The sequence below is a fragment of the Loxodonta africana genome, chromosome 10, assembly GCF_030014295.1.
Source record: "Loxodonta africana isolate mLoxAfr1 chromosome 10, mLoxAfr1.hap2, whole genome shotgun sequence".
In the NCBI taxonomy this organism is placed as follows: Eukaryota; Metazoa; Chordata; class Mammalia; order Proboscidea; family Elephantidae; genus Loxodonta; species Loxodonta africana.
The window spans coordinates 71766459-71790089 of record NC_087351.1 but is presented as its reverse complement, the minus strand read 5'-3'; the positions used below and the strand labels follow the sequence as shown (position 1 = coordinate 71790089).

Here is a 23631-nt window from a genome sequence, read left to right as displayed (position 1 = left end):
GAGGGTGGGGCTTCTTATCTCCTCCTGTTGCCATCGTATCCATCCACCCCAACACCAACTTTTCTGGGAAACTCCATCACATCCCACAAGTCACATATGAGGCCTCCCTCCTCTGCATGTCCACAACATTTTCTCCTTCATCTATATTTTGTTCCTTACCTTTCAACATAGCTTTAGCCAATGCATTGGGCAGGGAACTCTATCTTACCTTGGTATCATGATAAGTGTTTATTAATGTGGTCTCTTTGAAGATGAGCTCCCAGCGACCATGTAAGGAATTGAAGCAGTTGGTTCCCTAATAGAGCCAAGAGGTGCCTTGGTTTTTGATATTGCTCAGGATTATGTACTGTTGTGTGATAAAGGCAAAGAGGAAAAACGCTTTTGCTTTTTCTTTAATTCTGTTTCAGTTTAATCTTAATGCACAAGAGGCAAGCATGGCAGATCTCATAAGACTGCATTTCAGTGTTCTGCTTTCTCAGCCTTGTTCTGCAAGCAGCACAGTTCTCATCCTTTATTGTGGGGCTCCAGTGGCAAAACAACTCATTGCTGGGGAGAGTGTTCATGAAAAATGTATCTCATTTATAATGAGGCTTAGCAGTGAACTTTTTCATAGTCACGTTCTTATCATGGATACGCAAGTGCTTTAAGCCTCAGAAATGCTTGGTATGCATTGATATTGACTATCTCCAGGTGCCAAATCAAAAGGCATCTTTTTCAAAGTGCCTATGCTGATAGCATTTTGAAAAACACACTGATGGAGATTGCAGTGCAGAATGGCATGACCTCTTGTAAGAGACTTCCTGGCTATCACTGCTTTTATTTAACATTTGCCAGATGCCCTAGAGAGAACTTCTTTTTTTTTTTTTTTTTCTTTGTAGTAATGAACACTTAAAAAAAAATGAGCAGTGTAACAGAAAGATTAAGAGCAACTGCTTTCAAATCCAACTACCTAGGTTTAAATTCTTCTTCAGCTACTCATATGGTGAACAACTCATCCTGATTTGCCTGGAATTCTCCCAGTTTTAGCACTGAAAGCTCCCCGTCCTGGGAAACCCCTCGGTCCAGTTCACCCTAGAACTGTGATACCTTGTTCAAGGCTTTCACTTTCTCTGTTTCCTCACCTATAAAATGGGAATAATAGTAGTGCTTGCTTCATAAGGTTTTACAGAGCTGAAATAAGTTAATGCATGTGCCAAGGATTGAATTATGTTCCCCCCAAAATGTGTGTATCAACTTGATTAGGCCATGATTCTCCCAGTATTGTGTGGTTGTCCTCCATTTTGTGATTGTAATTTTATGTTAAGAGGATTAGGTGGGATTGTAACACCACCCTTACTCAGGTCACATCCCAGATTCAATATAAAGGGAGTTTCCCTGGGGTGTGGCCTGAACCACCTTTTATCTCTTAAGAGATAAAAAGAAAGAGAAGCAAGCAGAGAGTTGGGAACTTCATAGCACCAAGGAAGTAGTGCCAGGAGCAGAGCGTGTCCTTTGGACCCGAGGCTCCTGCACAAAGAAGCTCCTAGTCTGGGGGAAGATTGATGAGAAAGCTGGCAGAGAAAGCCTTCCCCTGGAGCTGACACCCTGAATTTGGACTTTTAGCCTATTTTACTGTGAAGAAATAAATTTCTCTATGTTAAATCCACTCACTTGTATTTCTGTTCTAGCAGCACTAGATGACTAAGACAGCATGTACAACAGTTAGCACGGTGTATGGCACATAACCAAACCCACTGCCGTCAAGTCAATTCTAACTCATAGCGACTCTAGAGGACAGAGTAGAACTGCACCATGGAGTTTCCAAGAAGCATCTGGTGGATTTGAACTGCTGACCTTTTGGTTAGCAGCTGTAGCACTTAGCCACTACACCACCAGGGTTTTCATGGCACATAAGGAATATTTAAATAAATATTCTCATTATTATTAGCTAGGATGGGTTTGTGTTTTCTTTAACAGGGAGACATATAGAGTTAAATGAAAGGAGGGGAAAAGAAACATATTAGGATGTTATTGTCAAAGTTCTAGGCCCTGATACAATGTCATCTTGTACCTAAAGCCACCCACATCCCTGAATGAATGATGGGACAGAAACTGGAGGTGGGATAATGGCGGCTACTGTGATTGCTTAGCCCTTCTAACCACAGTCATCCAGGGCTCTGTGACATGTGGCATTTTTGTTTCTTAAAATTATACTTTGTGCAGTGGTGACAAAAACAGACCAGCTCAAGAGCCATGATGCATCCAGCATTCTAGGGATAAGGCCACACCTCAGTTACTGCTAGTTGTCCAACCCAGGAATGGGCAGGGCAGAAGATCTAAATCCTGATTTTCATCATTAGAGCATTACCAAACCTTTGGAAGAGCTATCTTACACAAAATAGGTGCTATGAGGTCCTATCTCTGTGTTGCCAAAGGTCTGTAGCAAGATAAAGCCACTCACAGGTAAATTTATTCAAACATTTGCCAAATCTTACTTTGTAAACCTAACCAGTTGCCATCAAGCTGATTATGACTTATGGCAGCCTCATGTGTGTCAGAGCAGAACTGTGCTCCATACAGTTTTCAATGACTGGTTTTTCTAAGGTGGATCACCAGGCCATTCTTCTGAGGTGTCTCTAGGTGGGCTTGAACTACCAGCCTTTCAGTTAGCAGCCAAATGCTTAACCATTTGCACCATCCAAGGACTCCCTTGTAATCCTAGTAAATATTTATTGAACTTCTACTAAGTGCTAGGCATTGTGCTAGGGATACAGAGATAAATAGGACAATTCTTGCCCTCGGTTATTTCCTGGTCTAGTGTGACTATAACACAAGGTAGACAACACCATTCAGTAAGGTTTGTCACTGGGTGGTTGACTGACTTAACGCAGTTTTTCACATGGAGAAGATAGCCTTGGCACATTGAGAAAGATCAGGAATACCAGTAATGGTATTTGTACCATATACCATATACTCATGGGCAAGGATGAGAAGAACAAAACAGTCAAAACATAGAGAGGGAGCACGAATTGAAGGAAGGGACCATGGAAAAATACAAAAGTTGCGTATTACCTCTTTTCACCTTTTAGGTTTCAGCTTCAGTGTCACCTCCTCAGAGAGGCCTGAGCATCTTATTTAAAGTAATCCACCCCTTCCCAGTGATACCATTTTATTCTTTCCCTTATCCAATTGTTTGTTTCCTTCAGAGCACTTGTTATAATTGTCAATTATTTTATTCATCTGTTGTATTAGTTAAGGTATAGACTAAGCTCTTACAACAAACATGTAAAAATAGAGTGGCTCGAACAAGTTAGAAGTTTATTTCTCTCTCATGTTAACAGTCCAGAGGTAGGTGAGTGGTCAGGTAGGTGTCTGTTCCACGAGGTCATCAGGACTCTTTCTATCTTGTTGCTCATTAGGTGTTGCCCTCATCTGCATTGTTACAACCGGTTCACCAATACCATTTCATGTTCTGGCTCACAAGAAGGGCAAAAAAAGAGTGAAGGGCAAGTGGCTTCTTCTTTAAGGATGTGATTCAGAAACAGCACATCCTAGCTACGTGTCCACACCTAGGGGGAGGCTGAGAAGTATAGTCTTTAGCTGGGTGCTATATGCTAAAATGCCTTGGGATGGGGAAGTGTCTATTGCTAAAGGGAAAAAGGGCGAGAAGGACACTGGGAGACAGTTGGCTGTCTCTATTACATTGGCATGCTTGTGTGTTTGTATGTTTGTTAATTTGTCTCTGCCTTCCATGGGACCAGGACAGTGTCTATCTCGTTCACTGTTACATCTACAGAAACTTGAATAGTGCCAAGTACATGGTAGGTATTCAGTATACATTGGATGGATGAATGAATGAATAAATGAAGTTAAATAAACACTGAAAAACATCAGGCTTGTTATATCATTGTTAGGTTTGTCATGCCTTCGTAATTCTCACGGTATTACCAAATACCTATTTTAGAATTTCCACTTTTTTAGTGATTGGCGTCGTTGAGATTTTAAACACCTACCATGGTAATTACCATGTACCAAGTAAATGTTTTTAGTTTTGTGTCTTATAAAACAGTCCTTCCAAAGGCATGATAATGGTCCAATGATGAAAATCAGAAAGTAGTTCAATTTCCTTCCATTTCTTTGAACCTAGAACAAAAGATTCAGTTATAGGATATAAAAATATGTTGAAAAATAATATTGAAACTATTGTTATCTTTACAGCCAGAGAAAGAATCTGGAGTGTTTTCACGTAAAGACTTTCTTTAAAGGCTATCTTTTAAAAAAAATCAGCTCCCTCTGGGGTCATGTGACAAACAATGGCCAGCAGATAATAGGCAATTTGATAGCTTGGTTTTAACCCTTGGTTTCTGTCCAAATAGAGGAACTTTACTAACTCACAAGTAATTAAAAAAATAATATGTTGTATAATAGACATAAGTTTGGAGCAAAAAAATCATTAAAGAAATAGAAGTTATACATCAACCAAGGCCTATTTCTACACACTTAAGAAAGGAAAATTATTGATCCTGTTTTCTTTCCAACTGCTCTTTTCAAGGAGCATTTATTTTGAAAACCATATTGTGTTGACGGACAGATTAAAACTCCAGCTGATTGTTAAAAAAATTAAAAACGAAACAAAACACTTAAATAGAATTGACTTTTATTTGTTGCCGCATCTGCTCTTTCATTTCTTAACTAGAACAAAGTACAACCCTTAGGAACCATGATTTCGGGACTCTTAACACTTTTTTTTTTTTTTTTAACACTAGACATAATAGATAATAATAATAGTAATATAATAAGTAACAGTAATAGATAATAATAATAGATAATGTCCTGTAGATTGTTTTTATGAGTTTTTTTTAAAAAACATGAAAATTTAATGCTCGTATTGAATTATTGACATAATAATTGAGTGCTGGTTCCTTTTCCAGGGTACATTTGGTTTTGGCTTCTACTTGCATTTTATGAAATCTTAGAGAACAAACAAATCAGTGTCTTCTGCAAGCTCTTATTTATAGAGGTGGATTTTCCCCAGACTATTTTAACTGTTCACATACTAGCTCATTTATGGAGTCTGTTTTGCCCTCACATATGACACATTCATTTCTGACTGCTCAAAAGAAGGATGATTGTAAGATGGTATCCAAAGTTTAGATGGAATATATAGAAATTCAAAAAACTATCTGAATTTATTTGAATATCAAAGCATCAACACTTCTGTCCCTGAGAATTCATTACTTATTCTTTAGCCTATACAAATCCTTCACATCCTTTAAGATTGAGCTCAGATCTCTTTATTTCTGCAAGACTTCCTTAACCAGCCACTTTTGTAGTAAAAGGACTTTCTTTTCAGCTCATCTGCTCCAGTCCCTGATCACACAGCCTAGTGCTCCAGGCTACACTTAAATGAGAGTTGCTGTGAAATGTTCACTTTTTCTTCATATCATATGCTTAAGTCACTCACTCCTTTTCTCAGCCTCTAAAAAAAAAAAAAAAAACTTTTAAGTTTTTTTTTTATATTGTTGAATCCTGCTCCTTATCTGCTATATTTTCTCCGAGTTTGTCCAATCTGACATACAGGTTTGACACAAAGAAGAGCATTTTACTAGGCCGTTTTCAAATACCTGTGTTGTAAAGTAAAAATATTAAAAAATATATACATCCCTGAGCCTCACTGGCCTCATCAAAAACTCACATACTTTAAGGATGTTCATTCCAGCATTATTTATAATAGCAAAAAAACTGGAGAAAATGTAAGTGTCCAACATAAGGGGAATGTTTAAATGAATCTTTGAACATTTATTTTATGGAATACTGACTTTAAAAAATATATAAGGTAGATCTCTATATATCTAAATGGAAGTATGGCCTTGATATAGTGCAGAAAGTAAAAAGCACGTTTTAAAGCAATGTATATGATTCCATTCGTATAGAAAATAGTAAAATGCCTACAACTCCCTAAATATTATCTGTATGTTATTTCTGAGAAATGGGGGTAGGGATAGAGACTTTAACTTTTTTTTTTTTAATAATTTTTATTGTGCTTTGAGTGAAAGTTTACAAATCAAGTCAGTCTCTCACATAAAAACTTACATACACCTAGCTACATACTCCCGATTACTCTCCCCCTAATGAGACAACCCGTTCTCTCCCTCCACTCTCTTTTTGTGTCCGTTTCGCCAGCTTCTAGCCCCCTCTACCCTCTCATCTCCCCCCCTGGCAGGAGATGCCAACATAGTCTCAAGTGTCCACCTGATCCAAGAAGCTCACTCCTTACCAGCATCCCTCTCCAACCCACTGTCCAGTCCAATCCAAGTCTGAAGAGTTGGGTTTGGGAATGGTTCCTGTCCCTGGCCAGCAGGAGCCCTGGGGGCCATGACCACCAGGGTCCTTCCAGTCTCAGTCAGACCATTAAGTCTGGTCTTTTTATGAGAATTTGGGGTCTGCAACCCACTGCTCTCCTGCTCCCTCAGGGGTTCTCTGTTGTGTTCCCTGTCAGGGCACTCATTGGTTGTAGCTGGGCACCATCTAGTTCTTCTTGAGAGACTTTAACTTTTAAATTTACCCCATATTTTTATGCAAATAACACACACCTACTTCCTTTGTTTGCCAAGCATGCCCTCCCTCCATGAGGTATTTTTGTGTAAGTGCACTATGCTATATTTTTTATAGCAACACGTTAAAAAAAAAAAAAATTTGGCATAGTGGTGCTTACAAAATACCCTGTAGGGGAGGGTGTGGTTGGCAAACAAATGCAGAAGGTGCACGTTATTTGCATAAAAATACGTTAAGTATGTCTGTATTTAAAAAATGTTTTATAGTCATCATGTATTATTACTTCTATAATTTAAAAAAACTTGCATACTTAGTTTGACATAACCCCAAAACTTGAAGGCTGCCATTGTGGAAATTATTATTTGACTAATTGTTCAAGTCACTTAAGTTCTCTAAAACAGTCACTGGATACTTGTTTCTTACTACCTCTTCAAATCCTCGTGCTAAACCCATAACCCCAGCCATCCCTTCTGGCCTGAGCTGCTGAGTCCTCACACTTCCCAAGCTCTCCATTCAGAGTCAGGATACTTACCTACTCATTACTTCTCCTTTGCCTTTTCTATCATTTCTGCCACTGAAATGACCTCCTGACTCGTCCCTCTGCCTGTGCAAAATCAAATGTCTGTTAAAGCCCCAGTGCAAGTCTCACTTTCATCACAACAGCAGCCCTTCTCAAGTTCCTAAAGACAGTGTATTTTTATTATCATGTAGGCAGGTTACAATGTGGCAATGCAATATTTTAATTGCCCCCTTAGAATGTGCAATTAATTGAAAATTTGCATTAATGTCAGAAGTTGTGCATGTTTTGAATTCATTGCTAATTATTTATTGTCCTTTTTCTTCCTGGAGATAAAAGGAAAGAAAGTGGGAAGAAAAGAAATCCTGACATGGTCTCCTGGCTAATTACTCAGAGCCACTTGGATCAATATTCCCAAACTCTGGCACTTCGATGGCTGAGTTATTGTCCTGCTTTAAACACACAGTTTACCTGGGTCTGTAGGTCAGATAGATCAGAGGCACAAAATGAATGCGGTTGTTAATGAAGGACATTAATCTTCCTTGTCACTTTCCTTGATTAGTATGGTTACCTCTGAGGCCCATTTTCTGTACCCTTGTGGGATGAATTTTCTGCATATATTTTAATCTTGACAGCATGTAAGTGTGTGTGTGTCTTTCTTAGAGGGGTTTTCCTTTGGGTCTAACAAGTGGTATGTACTGAATTTCAGTTTTATTCTAAGTTATCCCAAGATGTCATTCACCTGCCCCTGTTTTAATAGCCTGCATTCCATCATGAGGATAAGCTTGAAGTTAGGCACTTTCAAAACCCAAATTTAAATCTCAAATATTGCATTACTAGCAGAACACGTGAGTTAGGTTTTGAAAACTTGAGAAAGAAGGAGGCATACCGTAGAAAAGCAAAATGGTAGCTAACGATAATTACATTTCAAAATGAAAGCATTCTCTTACGTACCGGTACTCAAACACATATTCAGCCTAAGAGTTTTTGAAATCCACTTTGCAGTACTCCCAGTAAAATATAAGTTCTGGCGTACACACTTTTTGCCACAACCACTTAACAATTTATGTAAGGAACAAACATTGACCCAGCATTGAGTCTACTTTGTGTGGAGATGGTTTCTTTCTGCTTTACTGCATCATTAGCTGTGACGTGACTTCAGATCCAGATCCAACTAGCTTTGCTTAAGAAGCCTGTCTCCTTTAATCCTCCCAGCAATCTCAAGAATACTGCCAATAGCATCAGCTTTGCAGTCAGTGCTCTAAATCCAAGTTCTGATTCTGCCATTTTTGGCAGTGAGAGCAAATTTCTTAACCTCTCTAAACATCGGTTTCTCCTTCTATAACAAAAAAAAGGGCATGATAAAAACAAGCCTCATAGAATGTTGTAAGGATTAAATGAGATAATCTATTTAATTATCTCATTAACATAGTGAGCACAGTAGTAAGCATGTAGTTTAAATGTTAATTGTTGTTGCCTTCATTTTGCAAGTGAGGAAACTGGCTCAGAGAGTTTAGTGACATTGAAGGTCAGTAATTGATGGAGAAGGAGCTCCAGTCCAGGTCCTCTGATTCCTGGGATTTTTCTACCACAGCATGCCACACCCTAAAGCACACTCTACCATTTTTTTTTTTTTTCAAGGTATCATGTGGGCTGGTGGTAACCCTGTAAGGGGTGAACTTGTGCTCCGCAGCCTTAAATTTCCCTTTCTAAAACCCATTCTAATGGAAAGACCCCAACTCCAGCTTCCGCTTGATCTTAGGGATGACTCCAGGCTGAGGTAAAGCCCCTTTCTAGCGTCTCTTCTTCAGTCTGCTCTAAACGATAGATGTGAATCTGAGACAATGTGAAGATTCTTTGCTTATGACTTTAATGTCTTTCAAACTTACAAAATATGTCCAGGGCTGTGGCTAAAAGAGCATTTTGAAACTATGCAATTGTTAATAAAAAACAAAAAACTAATGTGCCCATTTGATGTTTTAGTCAGCCGCAAATGCAACACTCGAGTTAACCATGTGGGCAGATGTAAAAGTGTGGGACTGAAAATAGGAAGTACAATTCAAGGGAATCAAAACTGGTAGGAGAAATAATCTCACTGTCCCTCTCTGTCCTCATCAGTTTAGGTCAGATTTTAGAGGAACATTGCAATCTTGAGCATATGCCCTGATCATAATCAGCAAGAGGATGAATCTGGACACCTACTCACTGAGTTGTTCCATAAGTACTTACTAAACAAACTCCATGTGTGCCAGGCAGCGTGCTTTGCACAACGGAAACAGTGAGACAAAAGGTGCATATTTTCTAGGAGCTCACAAACAGTGTGAGGAAAGCAAACCTGTGAAAAAAGAATGAAGAGGGTTCTCACCTGAACCATGAGACTAAGAGACCATATCTGTCTTCAAATGTTCGACAGTCTCATGTAGAAGAAAGGATCTGGGCTGGGGCTTTCCTTCATAGCTTGTGCAGCATTCATGCTGTCATCCCACATTGCTTTCTTTTTCTTTGTTTTTAAATGAAGTTGAATGTTTGAATGGTAATACATTCAACTGATTCAGGACGAATTTTTTTTTTTTTTAAAAAAAAAGAAGTCCGTAATGAAAAGTCTCGCTTTCGTTTCTATCACTCTCTATCCTGTCCTGGCCCCCCGCAGTTAACCACTTTGTTTCTTGTATATTCTCCCACTGTTTCTTTATGCAGATACAAACAAATGCAAACATATATTCTTATTTTTCCCCTTTCCTTATGTGTGAGTTAAAATTCTGTATATCTTTATCTAAACACACATATTTGGCCTCTTTTCACTTAATACTTATCTTGGAAATCCTTCCGTATGAGCTCATGGAGATCTCTCTCATTCTTTCAGACAACTACATAACATCCTACGTGTAGAGGTACATAGTTTGTTTAACTAGGCCATGATGATGGATATTTTAGTTGTTTCCAATTTATGTTATTGCAAACTATTCTGTAATGAATAATCTTTTGCATGTTCATTTTGTGCATGGGCAGGTGTGTCTACAGAATAATTTCCGGTGAGATTGTTGCTTCAAAGAGAAAGTGCATTTGTAATTTGGATAGACATTGTCAAATTGCCCTCTATAGGAATTATATCATGTTGCATCCCTACCAGCCTCTTCCCAGTAAGAGAGTGCCTGTTTTCCCCTAGCTTCACCAAAAGAGTGTGCTGTCAAACTTTTAAAAAGTGTTTCCCAATCTGATATGGGGAGAAAAGCCATCTTGTTTTGATTTGCAATTTTATGATACAGGGTCATTTATATTGTTCTTCCTATGAAAAGTGAAGGTCTTTTTCTTCTTGATTTTTAGGAGCTCTTTATGCATTAGGGAGATTAGGCCTTTATGCAAAGTATTGTTTTCTTGTTATTTGCTGAAGTATCTGTTTCCGCTAATACAAGACAAAACTGGGACTTAAAATGATGGGAAGCAACAGTGAGGCATATTAAAGTTCAACTAAAAAAATAATACTGGTCAGTATTTAATGAATCCTTAATAAGAATCAGAAATGATTCTTAGTGGATTGATTCCACTATCTCGTTTCGTCTTCATATCACAAGGAAACTGAAGCACAGAAATATTAAAAGCTTATCCAAGGTAAGCATAGTATTCAAAGCCATACATTTTGACTCCTAGGCATAGGCTGTTCACCACAGTGCTTACTAATAAGTAGGCTTGCATAGCAAAGCAGTGAGATCCCCATCAATGGTGGTACTCAAACTAAGGTTGGGAGGTGATCTGTCAAGAATTTTGTAGATGAGATCCTGGTATTTGGGAGAGGATTGAATTAGATGACAAGGAGCCCTGGTGGCACAGTGGTTAAGTGCTTGGCTGCTAACTGAAAGATTGGTGATTCGAACCTACAGCTGCTCCATGGGAGAAAGATGTTAACATTCTGCTTCTGTAAAGATTACTGCCTTGGAAATCCTATGGGTTGATTCTGCTCTGTCCTGTAGGGTTGCTAAAGTGGCGTCACTAGGTGGGTGTGGGGGCTGGGGACCATACTGAGTGACACTGTTGGAGGGGGTGACACCAAAATGACTGTCTATATGCTTTATGCTTTCCAAGGCACAGCCGAGAACTGTCAAAGAAACTTAGATGGAGTCTGTCTGCTGGGCCAGATTTTTCCTTTAACAAAATTTTCTGCCTAAGTGAAAACCCTGTAGGTTGTGCAAGCCAGGCTCTTCATAGAAAAACCAAACATAAAAACTTGCTGAATCATTTTTTATTAAACATTAATTTTGCAGTCCCAGCAGCTAAATCTGTTATTTTGGCAGACAAGCGTTAAATAAGGCAGCAAGTTGGGGAAAGAAAGAGTAGTTATTCATATTCTTAAACCCCCTACACATGTCACCAGCTTTGGCTTAGAGTCTGTTGCTAGAGAATGCAGGCTCATTTTTTTTTTTTTTTAACTCTTAACTAATTTTCATCACTCATAGGTAAAAAATTGGTAAAAAATGAGTGTACCTAGATTTTTCAGAGCCCATTTATCATGTTAAATTACAGCCAGCTTAATTATAGGAGGAGAATGGTTTCTAGGTGACATAGTGGCTCCTAGAGCCTCCCTGGCATATCCATCCCTCATTAGTGGCTCTGTTGTCCAGTGTGTCACATCCTCCACACTCGGGGCCTACTGATTGTTTAGCGCTCAGGAAAGATGAGTGGGAGTCTTCAGGGAAAAAGCCATGCAGCCTAACTGTCCAGACTACAGCCATCCATCATACGGGCAGCCTAAGGGCTAAGGATTCTGGGATAGGTGCATTCAGCTCCCTGATTCTGGCCTTTATTTATTACTTTGTTGTATTTTTAGTGCGATTGCACACAGCAAAATAAGTTCCCATTCAACAATTTCTGCATGTATGGTTCAGTGACATTGGTTACATTCTTCACATTGTATCATGGACTTTAATTTTTTAGTTTTAATATTTACTTCTCTCCTCACCCCTACTGTCACTCCAGTTTTTTGTTTTGTCCTCTTTTTTGATATTTCTGAATGGAATAGGACTAATATCCCTTATCTCTTCAGTTGCTGTGGATTCAATTCCGGCTCACAGCAACCGTTTGTGTGTCAGAGTAGAACTGTGCTCCAGAAGGGTTTTTTTTTTAATAATTTGTTTTATTTATTTTTGTTGTTGTTGTTGAAAACATACACAGCAGAACATACACCGGTTGTACAATTTCTACATGTACAATTCAGTGACATTAATCACATGCTTCAAGTCGTACAACCATTTTCACCCTCCCTTTCCAAATTCTTCCTCCTCCATTAACGTGATGTCACTGCCCCCTAAGCTTCCTATCTAACCTTTCAGGTTGCTGTTGTCAGTTTGATCCCATATAGATAGTTCTTTAAGGGAGACATACTTTACTAATTAAGTTAAACTATGGTTTAAAGAAGACTTCAGGGGCTATTTTTGGTTTAAGGTTTAAAGATTATCTCGGGGCAATAGTGTCAGGCTGTATGAACAGCCTCTGTGGCTCCAGAAAATCTGGATTCCACGAGGACCTGAAATTCTGTTCTCCATTTTCTTCTTTTTGATCAGGATCCTTCTATAGAACCTTTGATCAAAACACGCAATACTGGTAGCGGGGCACCATCCAGTTCTTCTGGTCTCATGGCAAAGGAGGTAGTTGTTCACGGAGGGAAAAAGCCACCCATTGCATTTCCTCTTCCTGTTCCTGACTCGTCTTCTTCCTCCGTTGCTCTAGAGGGTTTTCAATGGCTGATTTTTCAGAAGGTCACCAGGACTTTCTTCCTTGGTGCCTCTGGGTGGACTTGGACCAACTACCTTTCAGTTAGCAGCTGAATGCTTAACTGTTCGCACCACCCAGGGACTCCAATGTCCCCTGTACCCTGTTAGTATTGCCTTTACGCAAATAATTATTTGTCTTTTTTTTTTTTTCCAATCCAGGGAGAAGGGTAAGCCAGATGTTTCTCTAAGAGCATTTCTACATCTGTCCTCAGAAAACCTTTTGGTATAGCTAGTCTTTCTGTTTTGACATTCTCTTTGTTCCCATTTCAGGATACACAGAGCAGTAAGAGAGTTACAGAAACATTGTCTTAAGCCAGAGACCCCTTACCTCAGTCCTGAGAGGTCCGAGTTAGCTCAGTTCACAAGGGAGAAAGCTTACCCCCGGGCACTGAACACCTCCATGCCTGTATGTCCATTGTCTTAGCAAATTTTAACTCTCATGCTCAGGTCAGAGTCATCACCACATTTGTGATAGAACCCATGGCAGTTGCGTTCACTAGAAAGTACATAATGAACAACCACCTGCTCATGGAGCTGTGCAGACAGCTGCTGCCTTGCACTCTGGGGACTTTCCCATCTAAGGCATACCCCAAAGCTGTGTATGAGTGTGGATTGGCCATATTTAACTCCTTCTGGCCCAAACTTCCCTGATCTCGTGTCATTAAAGATAAAAGAACAGACTAATGGACAGCTGGTAATATGTGGCAAAGGCCTAGCATCTTCCTGCAAAATAAATGATAATACAATCAACAGCTCTCATTTATTGAGTGTGTAATATGTTCTGTGCATAGAGCCAAGTGCATTATCTCATTTAATTCTCATAACAACCCAATAAGGTAGGATTATTGTCCCCATTTTAAAGATGAATAAACTGAGGATCAGAGAGGCTAACTTGCCCAGAGCCTCCCAAGTGTTAATTAGTGTTAGAGCCAGAATACAAACTAAGCTGTAAGCCAACCAATTGGATGAGGTTGATTGTTTGACAATGAATCACAGAGCTAGAAAATAAGGCTTTAGGGCTGAAGGTTTCCTTGAAAAAATGAACTTGAGCAAGTCATCATCTCATTCCTTACTATGGCCAGAGAGCTAAAATAATAATAATAATAACAGAACAGTCACCCTTTGAGATGTTGCTGAACTTGCCTATCTCATGACTAGTTCCGATCTATGACATCAGTGGATACAAAAATCCTGATTTTATCAGCACATGTTGTGATTTAATGGCAATGGTTTCAGCTCATTGTCATCTTTCTTGCACTTATTTTTGGCTAAAAATAGTGACCTATGGATCCATCAATTTTTATTATAAGTACTTTCCTGAGAAGTTTCTTGTAAGTTGAAAATCAATCCCATTTGAAATGTATCCAGGAACTGAATTTGCTGTGACCTCCCTGTCCAGCCACCTCCTGAGTGGGCAAGCATCTGTGGGTCCACGCATTGACTCTCTATGTACATCCACCTCAGTATAAATCAGACTTCTAAGTGGCCAGGAAACAGCCAGAGAGAATGAAGAAGTCAGATGTTTCAAGGAATTCTTGGTTGCACAGAAAGGTAGTAACATCTAGCCTAGACAAGGAAGGCACTCTGATTTAGTAGATTTGTATTTAACAGTGTCGCAATATTCGTTCCTGTCTGGGGCAGCTGGCTTGTGCTCTCTGCCTCAGTGCCCACATCTGTCATCTCTGCAGGAAGCACTGACAAGAATTGATGGGTTTTCCCGAGCCCCAAGGCTCCGTTCTGCCTCCTGGTTCCAACAATCCTCACAGGACGCTGCTCTCACATAATTTCCTGTCTAGAAGAATTTTCTGTTTCCAAAAGTTTTATGTACATTTGTATATACCTTTATATACATTTTCAATTTCTGTTAAAACTCTAAAAATCAGGGTATTTAGATCAGTTTAAGAAAATGGGACGTGACCACCTTCAAAATATTTAGATTATCCATTGCTTTCAAGAGGATTCTAACACGGTGCTGTTTAAAATGTATGGTTTACAGAAATGGCTTTATTTCTCTTCCTCTACTTGGTGGCATTTGTAGAATGTGGCAGAGGAGTCCTTCCAATATCATCCTGGGCTCTCTGAGCAAGACATAGCTGTCAGGATAAGAAATTCAAGGGTAAGGGTTCTTCCCACTTGTTGGCTTTATTTCTAGCCTCTCAAATAGTGTAAATGTAATCTAGGTCCTGCTCCCTCAGTTATTACCATACATCTGGGAGGCCCCTATTCTCTGAGGTATCACCTTGGGGAAATTATATTGATACCGTTTTATAAGAAGGGAAGAAGTAAAGGAAGTTGCATCAGACTACAAGGTCAGCCAATCGGTACAAAATCATAGAAAGTTGGAGGGGATTTCTACAGTTGACTCATCTAACTTCCTACAAAGTTCGGGTTTCTGTCCATGACCTGCCATAGACACTGAGTTTCTCTCTGCCTGAGTTTCCAACATGACCAGAAACACTCAAATTTTTAGACCATTCTTTCATATGACAGATTGAAAACATCCTCTCCGTAATTTGCATGAGTTAGTCTTCGTTTGTTCTCAGTAGCTGTATAGAATAAGTCTAGTCATTGATTGGTTGATCCATTATTCATTCATTTATTCATTTTGTATGGGTGTCTTTTATGCACAATACAGTGTGCAAAGCATAAGCCTAAAACTCCAGGATCTGACAGGTTAGTAGGAGATAACACGGACATATATGACATATGTCATACATGACTCATGAGTGGTATAAATTGTTACATGAAGGAGGAGGGAGAACAGTAGGAACGGTCAGCAAATTCATCATGGAGGTGGTGGCACTTAAAGATATTTATCTTGAATGGTTTGAGGTTAAAAGGCAGAGATTTGAATGTGGAGCTTGGAAGGACAGAGTGTTGGAGGAGTGATGGGTATTTTATGTTAGCCAGAGTTTGAGATGGAGAGTGACAGACAGAACTAGAAAAGCCTAGAAGAGCTGGTTGAGTAAGTGCAAGGTTGAGAGTGGCTTTGTATGCCTAGTAAAGAAACAAACCCATTGCCTGCGAGTCAATTCCGATTCATAGTGACCCTATAGGACAGAGTAAAACTACCCCATAGGGTTTCCAAGGCTGTAATCTTTATGGAAGCAGACTGCCACATCTTCCTCCTGCAGAGTGGCTGGTGGGTTAGAACCGCTGACCTTTTGGTTAGCAGCTGAACACTTAACTACTGTGCCATCAGGGCTCCTTGAATGCCTGGAGTGGAGGGTAAGTGAAAGGAGCAGTGTTATGGATTGGATTGTGTTCCTGCAAAGTATTTGTTGAAATCCTAACCCCTATACCTGTGGAGGGGTCTGGTGGTGCGGTGGTTAAGTGTTTGGCTGCTAACCAAAAGGTTGGCAGTTCGAATCCATCAGCCGCTCCTTGAAAACCCTATGAGACAGTTCTGCTCTGTCCCTATAGGGTCTCTATGAGTTGGAATCGACTTGATGGCAATGGGTAATACCTGTGGATGTAATCATGTTTGGAAATAGGGTTTTGTTTTGTTAATGAGGCCATACCATGTAGGCTCAGTCCTGAACCCAGTCACTTCGGAGTTATAAAGAGAGCAGATGAGACACAAATGTGAGTACACACTGGGGAAGAAGATGCCATACGAGGGTCACGAAGAACCAAGGAATGCTCGAGGCTATCAACAAAGAAGGAATCCACATGGCAGAAACCCTGATTTGGACTTTTAGCCTCCAGAACTATGAGAAAATAAGTTTGTGTTCTTTAAAGCCGCCTACTTGTGACATTTGTGTTACAGCGGAACTAGAAAAGTAAGACAAGCTGTGAGACAGGGCTGCGATGCCAGGTGAAATTCATGTCATCTCAAATGCCAGGCTTTGAAGCTTCAGGATTATCCACTGAGGTGGGGCAGAATCCTTGGTGGTTGCTTAGCAGATGGCAGTTGTGTTTAATGTGATAACTCTGGTGGCAGAAGACAGTGGGCTGGAGGGCTATGCAGCATGCCAGGTATCGGGATGAGGGCCAGAAGTTCTGTGGTCGCTCCTGAAAAGGAAGAATGGAGTGGTAAATGATAATGACTGTAACACAGCGCTAGAAACCACCTCTATGTTGTGTGTTCTCTGGGAGAGCATCTTCTTCCCTACTCCCCAAGCCCCAGACTATTTATAGCCATGGGCAAAATTTTCCTTACTTTCTAGTGGATAACGACTTATTAAAACCTGGAGGTTGCAAATAATTGTGGCAGAGAACCAGGGCCCAAATGTCTACAGTGGAATATCTCAGAATTGATCCCCCTGCTTCCAGTGAGGCCTTCTTTCAAGCTAAGCCCATGTAATAAAGAGCTTTAAGAACTCTTTAGGATAAAAAGTGCGTGTGCATACAAGGATTTAAATCTAATAGCTTTTCCTTTGGTGCTCTGTGTATGCTTAGGCAATACGGCCCATCATTGTTATTATTCCTTTTTTTAATTGAGTACCTACTAATGTGCCAGGTCCTGTTCTAGGTATTGGGTAACATTAGTAAGCAAAATAGTCAAAAAGCCCTGTGCTCATGGAGCTTGCCTAGCAAGGGGAGACAAACAATAAATAAGTAAATTATACAGTGTCATTGAAGGAGGTTAGTGATGCAGGGAAAAGAAGAGCTAGAGAAGGGTAGAGGAGAATGAGAGGACCAAGGAACAGAGAGGGGAGGGCAGGTTACCATTTTAGAGAGGGTGATCAGGTAGTCCTCAGTGAGAAGATAGCATTTGAGCAAAGACATGGGGGTAAGGGAGTTAGGTGTGCAGATATCTGGGAGAATGGTGTTCCAAGCAAAGGAAATAGCCAGTGCAAAGGGGCTGAGGTAAGAGAGTGGTGAATCAGCAAAGAAGCTTTGTGCTTTTCCATTCCCCATAGACAAAGCTAGGAAAGGACAAAAGTTAAGTTTAATTATAAAAATACTGATTCAAAATTACTTTAAAAAGATGCACAAGCTGATTTAAAAAGATGCAAAGGGCACGAGGGGAGGTTTCTTGGCTTCTGGACTGCTTGGGCTTGAATTCTAGCTCTGTCACTTCCTGTCTGTGAAATCTTAGGCAAGTTATCTAGCCCTTCTGTTCCTCAGTTTCCTCATCTGTAAAATGAGACTAATAACAGTATCAACCTTCTAAGATTGCTTTGATGATCAAATGAGTCAATATTAATAAAAAGCTTGGAACTATGTCTAATGCATAGCAAGCACTCGAATGTTAGCTATTAATATCATCATATTACTGTGCAGTTCGAACCCACCCAGTGACTCTGCAGAAGAAAGACCTGGCAATCTGCTTCCATAAAGATTACAGCCAAGAAAACCCTTTGGGACAGTTCTGCTCTGTCACATGGAGTTGCTATGAGCCAGAATCAACTCGATGGCACCTAATGACAACAACAACTATTTTTTATTCCTCTTATATCAGTTGGTGCCCTAATCTGGATTATTTTGGAATGTGTCTTAAGGGTTTTTATGTTGTGTGTGCTGTGTGTGTATGTGTGATATGTTTGTGTATGTGTTGTGAGTGTGGGGCTTACTTATTTCACAGGTAAAATCACATTGCTTAACACATAGTAAAACCTCAGTAAATGTTAATTTTCTTCTTCTCTGACAGTATTTTACAGCAAAGAAAAACAATAGGGGGCTCTCATTTTCTCACTCTGAATGAATTTCTTGGTGTGTTTATTAGTAGAATGAAGGCCAGGTGCAAACATTTTATGGACTGACTTGGAAACTTGCTTTGTCCTTAGCATCACCAGCGAAACTAAGAAGTCTCTAGTGGGTCATTTTGCATCCTACTGGAAGGCAAAGAATGGGTAGTAGAGGAGTGAAAGAGGATGGGAAACAAAATGAGGGGAAACTGAATAATTAAGGAAGCATGCCATTAAGGTACTACTACTTTGGGATGGGGCCATCAGGAAACTAGGAGTCCTTTCTTTGAGGACCTTTAAATAAAGAATGGATGGTATAAATCCAGGAAGGGGCAGGAGTCTATGAACACCAGGACTGGACCAGAAGGTCTCTTGAGGCATCTTCCAGCTCAGTGAGTGTCCAAAACTGGGTTCCCTCCCACTCCCCAGTTTACTATCCTCTTGTTGCATTTACAAACCTGAATTAGCCCACATTTCAGCCACTATTTAAAGAGTCATTCATACTTTGACACAAAGAGATTTTCTCTTTAATAATACTCAGTAAGATCAAGTCGTTGTGCATTGAGGTAGTAGATGTCGAAAATCAATTTTCTTGTCCTCTGTAATCTCTTCCCAACTTATCTGGGCATGGCAGCTTGTGTGGGCCTCTGTGGTTTGCTGCCAGGAAAATTCTGTGTGCTAAATTATCAGAGAGACAAGGCAAATTAACATGCCAGTGCTCCAAGAGAACTCTGAGGTCTCTCTGGGGGGAAAGGTGCCAGGTCTCCGCAGACTATGGAACAGGTAGTGGGTTATAGGACAGGGAACTGAAGCCAAGCCCGCACTCACTGTGTGCTGTTGTTTTGATTCATAGGTGTGCCAGATGCCCCCAGGTTCATGGATCATACCTTTTCAACAACATTAAGAGATGGAGAAGGAACCTGTTACACGTCTCTTATTTCCGACATCCGTTACCCACCTCAGGTGGATTCTACGTATTTCACTGGAATTCTGCAGAAGGAAAATGGCCATGTCACCAGTTCAGAGAGCCCTGAAGAGTTGTGTACTGCTGGACCCTCCTTGCCAGATGTGCCTAGCACAGAGCCTCTTGGCTTATTTAGTTCTGATTCCGGAATAGAGATGACTCCTGCAGAGTCTATGGAAGTGAACAAGATCTTAGCAGACCCTCTGGACCAGATGAAAGCAGAAGCCTATAAATACATTGACATAACCAGGCCAGAAGAAGTCAAGCAACAGGAGCAATGTCACTCCAAGTTGGAGGATAAAGACTTAGACTTCAAGAATAAAGACACGGGGAGCTCAACAAAATTAGAAGGGGTCCGTGAACCCGAGAAACCAGTTCCTGTGGAAGGAAAGATCATCAAGGACCATTTATTTGAAGAGTCAACATATGCACCTTATGTGGATGATCTCCGTGAAGAACAGCACAGTGCTGCTCCTGTGATCACAGCCCCCGTCAAAATCACGCTGACTGAGATCGAGCCTTCAGTTGAGGCTGCTACCCAGGAGAAGACCCCTGAGAAGCAAGACATCTGCCTGAAACCAAGTCCCGACACAGTCCCCACTGTCACTGTCTCAGAGCCTGAGGATGACAGTCCAGGATCTGTCACTCCTCCATCTTCTGGAACAGGTAAAGGAGCTGGTGTGCCCTTCCTTGGGAAAACCCGTCACATGGAAATCTGAATTCCTAAACCACTTATTAACAAATGAAGATTGACACTCAAAATACTTTACTGTATGACTTTCCCTTAAATATCATTTAGTTTAACCAATTTAGTAAACAAACAACTTTTTTATCCATTGCATAAAATTTGAGATCTGGAATTTTCCTTAAAGTCCTATCAGATTTGCTTAGTAAAATGTTTCTTTCTTCATTTGACGGGAGAGGCATGAGAACATTGAAAACCTTAAGATCCCCATGTGGTCCTACTGTTCAGATCACAGAGGGAGGTATTGCTTGCTTCTGGGTTGGCTCTCCTTCCCAGACCTGGTACCTTCCGGGGGCATCATGGGGAGAGCGCCCTTACTGTTCTCTCCAGACCTCTTCTCCCCAGACCAACTGGAGCTCTTTGAGGAGCGCATTTTACATTCCGGGCCCCAGTTCTAAGTTTGACAATGTTGGGGGAGATGTCAATGTATATTGGTAGGGGGTAGGATTGGACAGTGAGAAGAAACCTAAAAGAAGGATACTCCTCCCCTTGCAACTCAGCATTGCCATATTTATCTTTTTAGTTTATTGAAGTTCTGCATGCAATTTTATTTTTCAAAACTAAAGGATTTTATTTTGGTTAAAAAGGTTTGGAATCCACTAAACTGTGATCTTTTTCAATGTAAACATTCTCCTGCTCTGACTCAAGGCAAAATGTTAAACCACTCTTGGACTCATTCTTTTAAGCGGCCTCCTGTATCCTAGGTGGCCGAGTGGCAGCAGGAAGTTCCATACCTACCCTGTCCCACCCCATCCTGTGTGGGAGGAGCAGAGGCAGCCCCCACATCCCCGCCTCCTCTAGCCTTTGCATCTCTAACTTTTGCATCTTCACATTTGGATACTGGCATCTGCCACTTGCTAAACAGGCCCATGTTCACCTTTCTATTTCTCCCTCTTAATTATGTCATCATAATTATCATCATCCATAAAAACATCTCTGCAGGTGGGTGGTCTAACTTCTCCAGATTTATAGCTATTTGATTATTTTAGTTGACTGTTTGTAGTTTTGCTGTGTCAGTCTTGACACATAATAACCACTATCTTAACTGAGACCCACAAAGCTTTAAACAAGGGTAAGAAAACTTCTGTTCTAAATGTCTGCCACGTTCCTTCTAGCATTTTGTTAAACTTTTAGTGCCCCTTAAGAATGAAGGAAACTGTCCTCAAGCACTACAGTTTCCTTTGACTCATACTAAGTATGGATTAAGGGGTGTACAGTGGTTAAAGCGATTCACTGCTAATCGAGAGGTCCACGGTTTGAAACCACCAGTGGCTCTGTGGGAGAAAGATGTGGCAGTCTGCTTCCTGAGAGATTTACAGCCTTGGAAACCCTATGGGGTCACTATGAGTTGGAATTGAGTCTGTGGCAGAGGAGGTGGGTTAAGTATGGACTATTTTTAATGTGGCACCTTCACTTACGATTAAACTCATCAGGCCCTTTCCTCCCATACCCCACAGCTATCTGATATCATTCTTTCTTGTGAGTAAATAAAGTTAAACCCTGTAGCCATCTTTTCTGAATGCTCTAGAACAGTCATTTTCACCTGGAGGTAGTGTTGCCAGATGTTGTTGTTGTTAGGTGCCATTGAGTTGGTTCTGACTCACAGTGACCCTGTATACAACAGAATGAAACACTGCCTGGTCCTGCGTCATCCCCCCAATCGTTGCTATGTTTGAGCCCATTATTACAGCCACTGAGTCAGTCCATCTCATTGAGGGTCTTCCTCTTTTTCGTTGACCTTGTACTCTACCAAGCATGATGTTCATCTCCTGGCACTGATCCCTCCCGATAACATGTCTAAGGCCATCTTCACCCCCACTGCCATCTTCACATCTAAGGAGCATTCTGGCTGTACTTCTTTCAAGACAGATTTGTTTGTTCTTCTGGCAGTCCATGGTATATTCAGTATTCTTCGCCAACACCATAATTCAAAGTCTCAGATAAAATACAAATATTTCATGGGACATACTTATGCTAAAAAGTATTCATTGTTTAGCTGAAATTCAAATGTATCTGGGCATCCTGTATTTTCATTGTCTAAATCTGGAAATCTTAACTGGAGGTGAATGTTAGAATTACCCTTAGAGTTAGAAAATGCGGTTGTCTGGGCCCTATCCAGAGCTATTTATACTAAGTTGGACTCTCTGAGGGCGGTTTTGAGCCACATGCCTGATTAAGATTAAGAACTGTTCTAAAGATTTGAGGTAGCTTTCACGTGAGTGCTATTTGTTGTGTACCTACTGTATGCCAAGCACTGTGTGAGGTGTTGAGCATATGATAGCATACCTTGGCTGGGCCTTGCCCTCATGGTGCTTTCAGTCTGGACTCAGGGAAGATGACAAAGGGTGAAGAGGCAAACATAAATCAAATCATCACGCAAACAAATATAAAGCTGCTTGGGGCTCCTGGTTGTAAGGAATGAGTGAACGCCGGCCCATCTCCTGAACTACGCAGCATCCAGCCAGCTGGCATGCAGGGTGGGCTGCCCTGCAGGACCACTTGTGGCCCTCTGAGCTCATGCTCTATCTGCTTGCTATATGGTATTCTAGAAATGTTGTACAAGCAGGAGTTTAATCAGATCTAGTAGTTTGGGTGGTCAGACAGAGGCTTCTAGTATGAGAAACTGGAAGGATGTATTGGAGCCCTGGTGGCTCGGTGGTTAAGAACTTGGCTGCTAACCAAACGGTCGGCAGTTTGAATCCACCAGCTGCTTCTTGGAAACCCTGTGGGGCAGTTCTGCTCTGTGCTATATGGCTGCTATGAGTCAAAATCAACTTGATGGCAGCCAGTTTGGTTTGGTTTTGATTTATGCCACGGGGAGGGAAGACACATCCAACATAAAAATTTCCATCCCTGTTCTCATCAAACCAGCTCATTCTACTGACTTCCATGTTTCTGGGTATGGAGCCCTCATTCATTTTACTCTTCTAGGCTCACTGTTGCTAAGCGATGTTTGACATCCTTCCTATTCTCACCTGTCACATGAATCAGACCCAATGTCTATTGTTTCCCTCTCTTTAGTGTCTCTAGAGTTTTCATCTCCTTTCCATCCTTTTGGAAACCCTGGTGGTGTAGTGGTTCAGAGCTACAGCTGCTAACCAAAAGGTTGGCAGTTCAAATCCACCAGGTGCTCTTTGGAAACCATATGGGGCAGTTCTACTCTGTCCTATGGGGTCGCTATGAGTCAGAACAGACTCGACAGCAATGGGTTTGGTTTTCCATCCTTTCAGCACTACTACCCTTTAAAAAAAAAAATTTAAAAAAAACCCTTTACGTTATCATAATTCCTCCTCTCAACTATTGCATTGTCCTCTTAGTGGATCCTCCTCCTTCTACTTTTTTCTCTCCTAAGCTCATTCTAACTCTTGCAGAACCCACTAGTGCCTGCCTGATGAACTACTGACTCTTAAATCAGCTTTCAAGGCCCTACATGAACAAGGGCCTGCTTACGTTTCCGGTCGCATCACCCTGTA

The 23631-nt window shown here is 40.8% G+C and overlaps 1 protein-coding gene across 1 annotated transcript in view; it reads left to right on the top strand.

Annotated features, from left to right (window-relative positions):
• The window catches only part of RTN1 (reticulon 1), a 245726-nt gene that overhangs the window by 113860 nt on the left and 108235 nt on the right, over positions 1 to 23631 (top strand). Inside the window, exon 2 of the mRNA XM_064292545.1 lies at positions 19303 to 20079. Coding sequence (XP_064148615.1) covers positions 19303 to 20079 — 777 coding nt within the window. The remainder of the gene's footprint in view (positions 1 to 19302; positions 20080 to 23631) is intronic.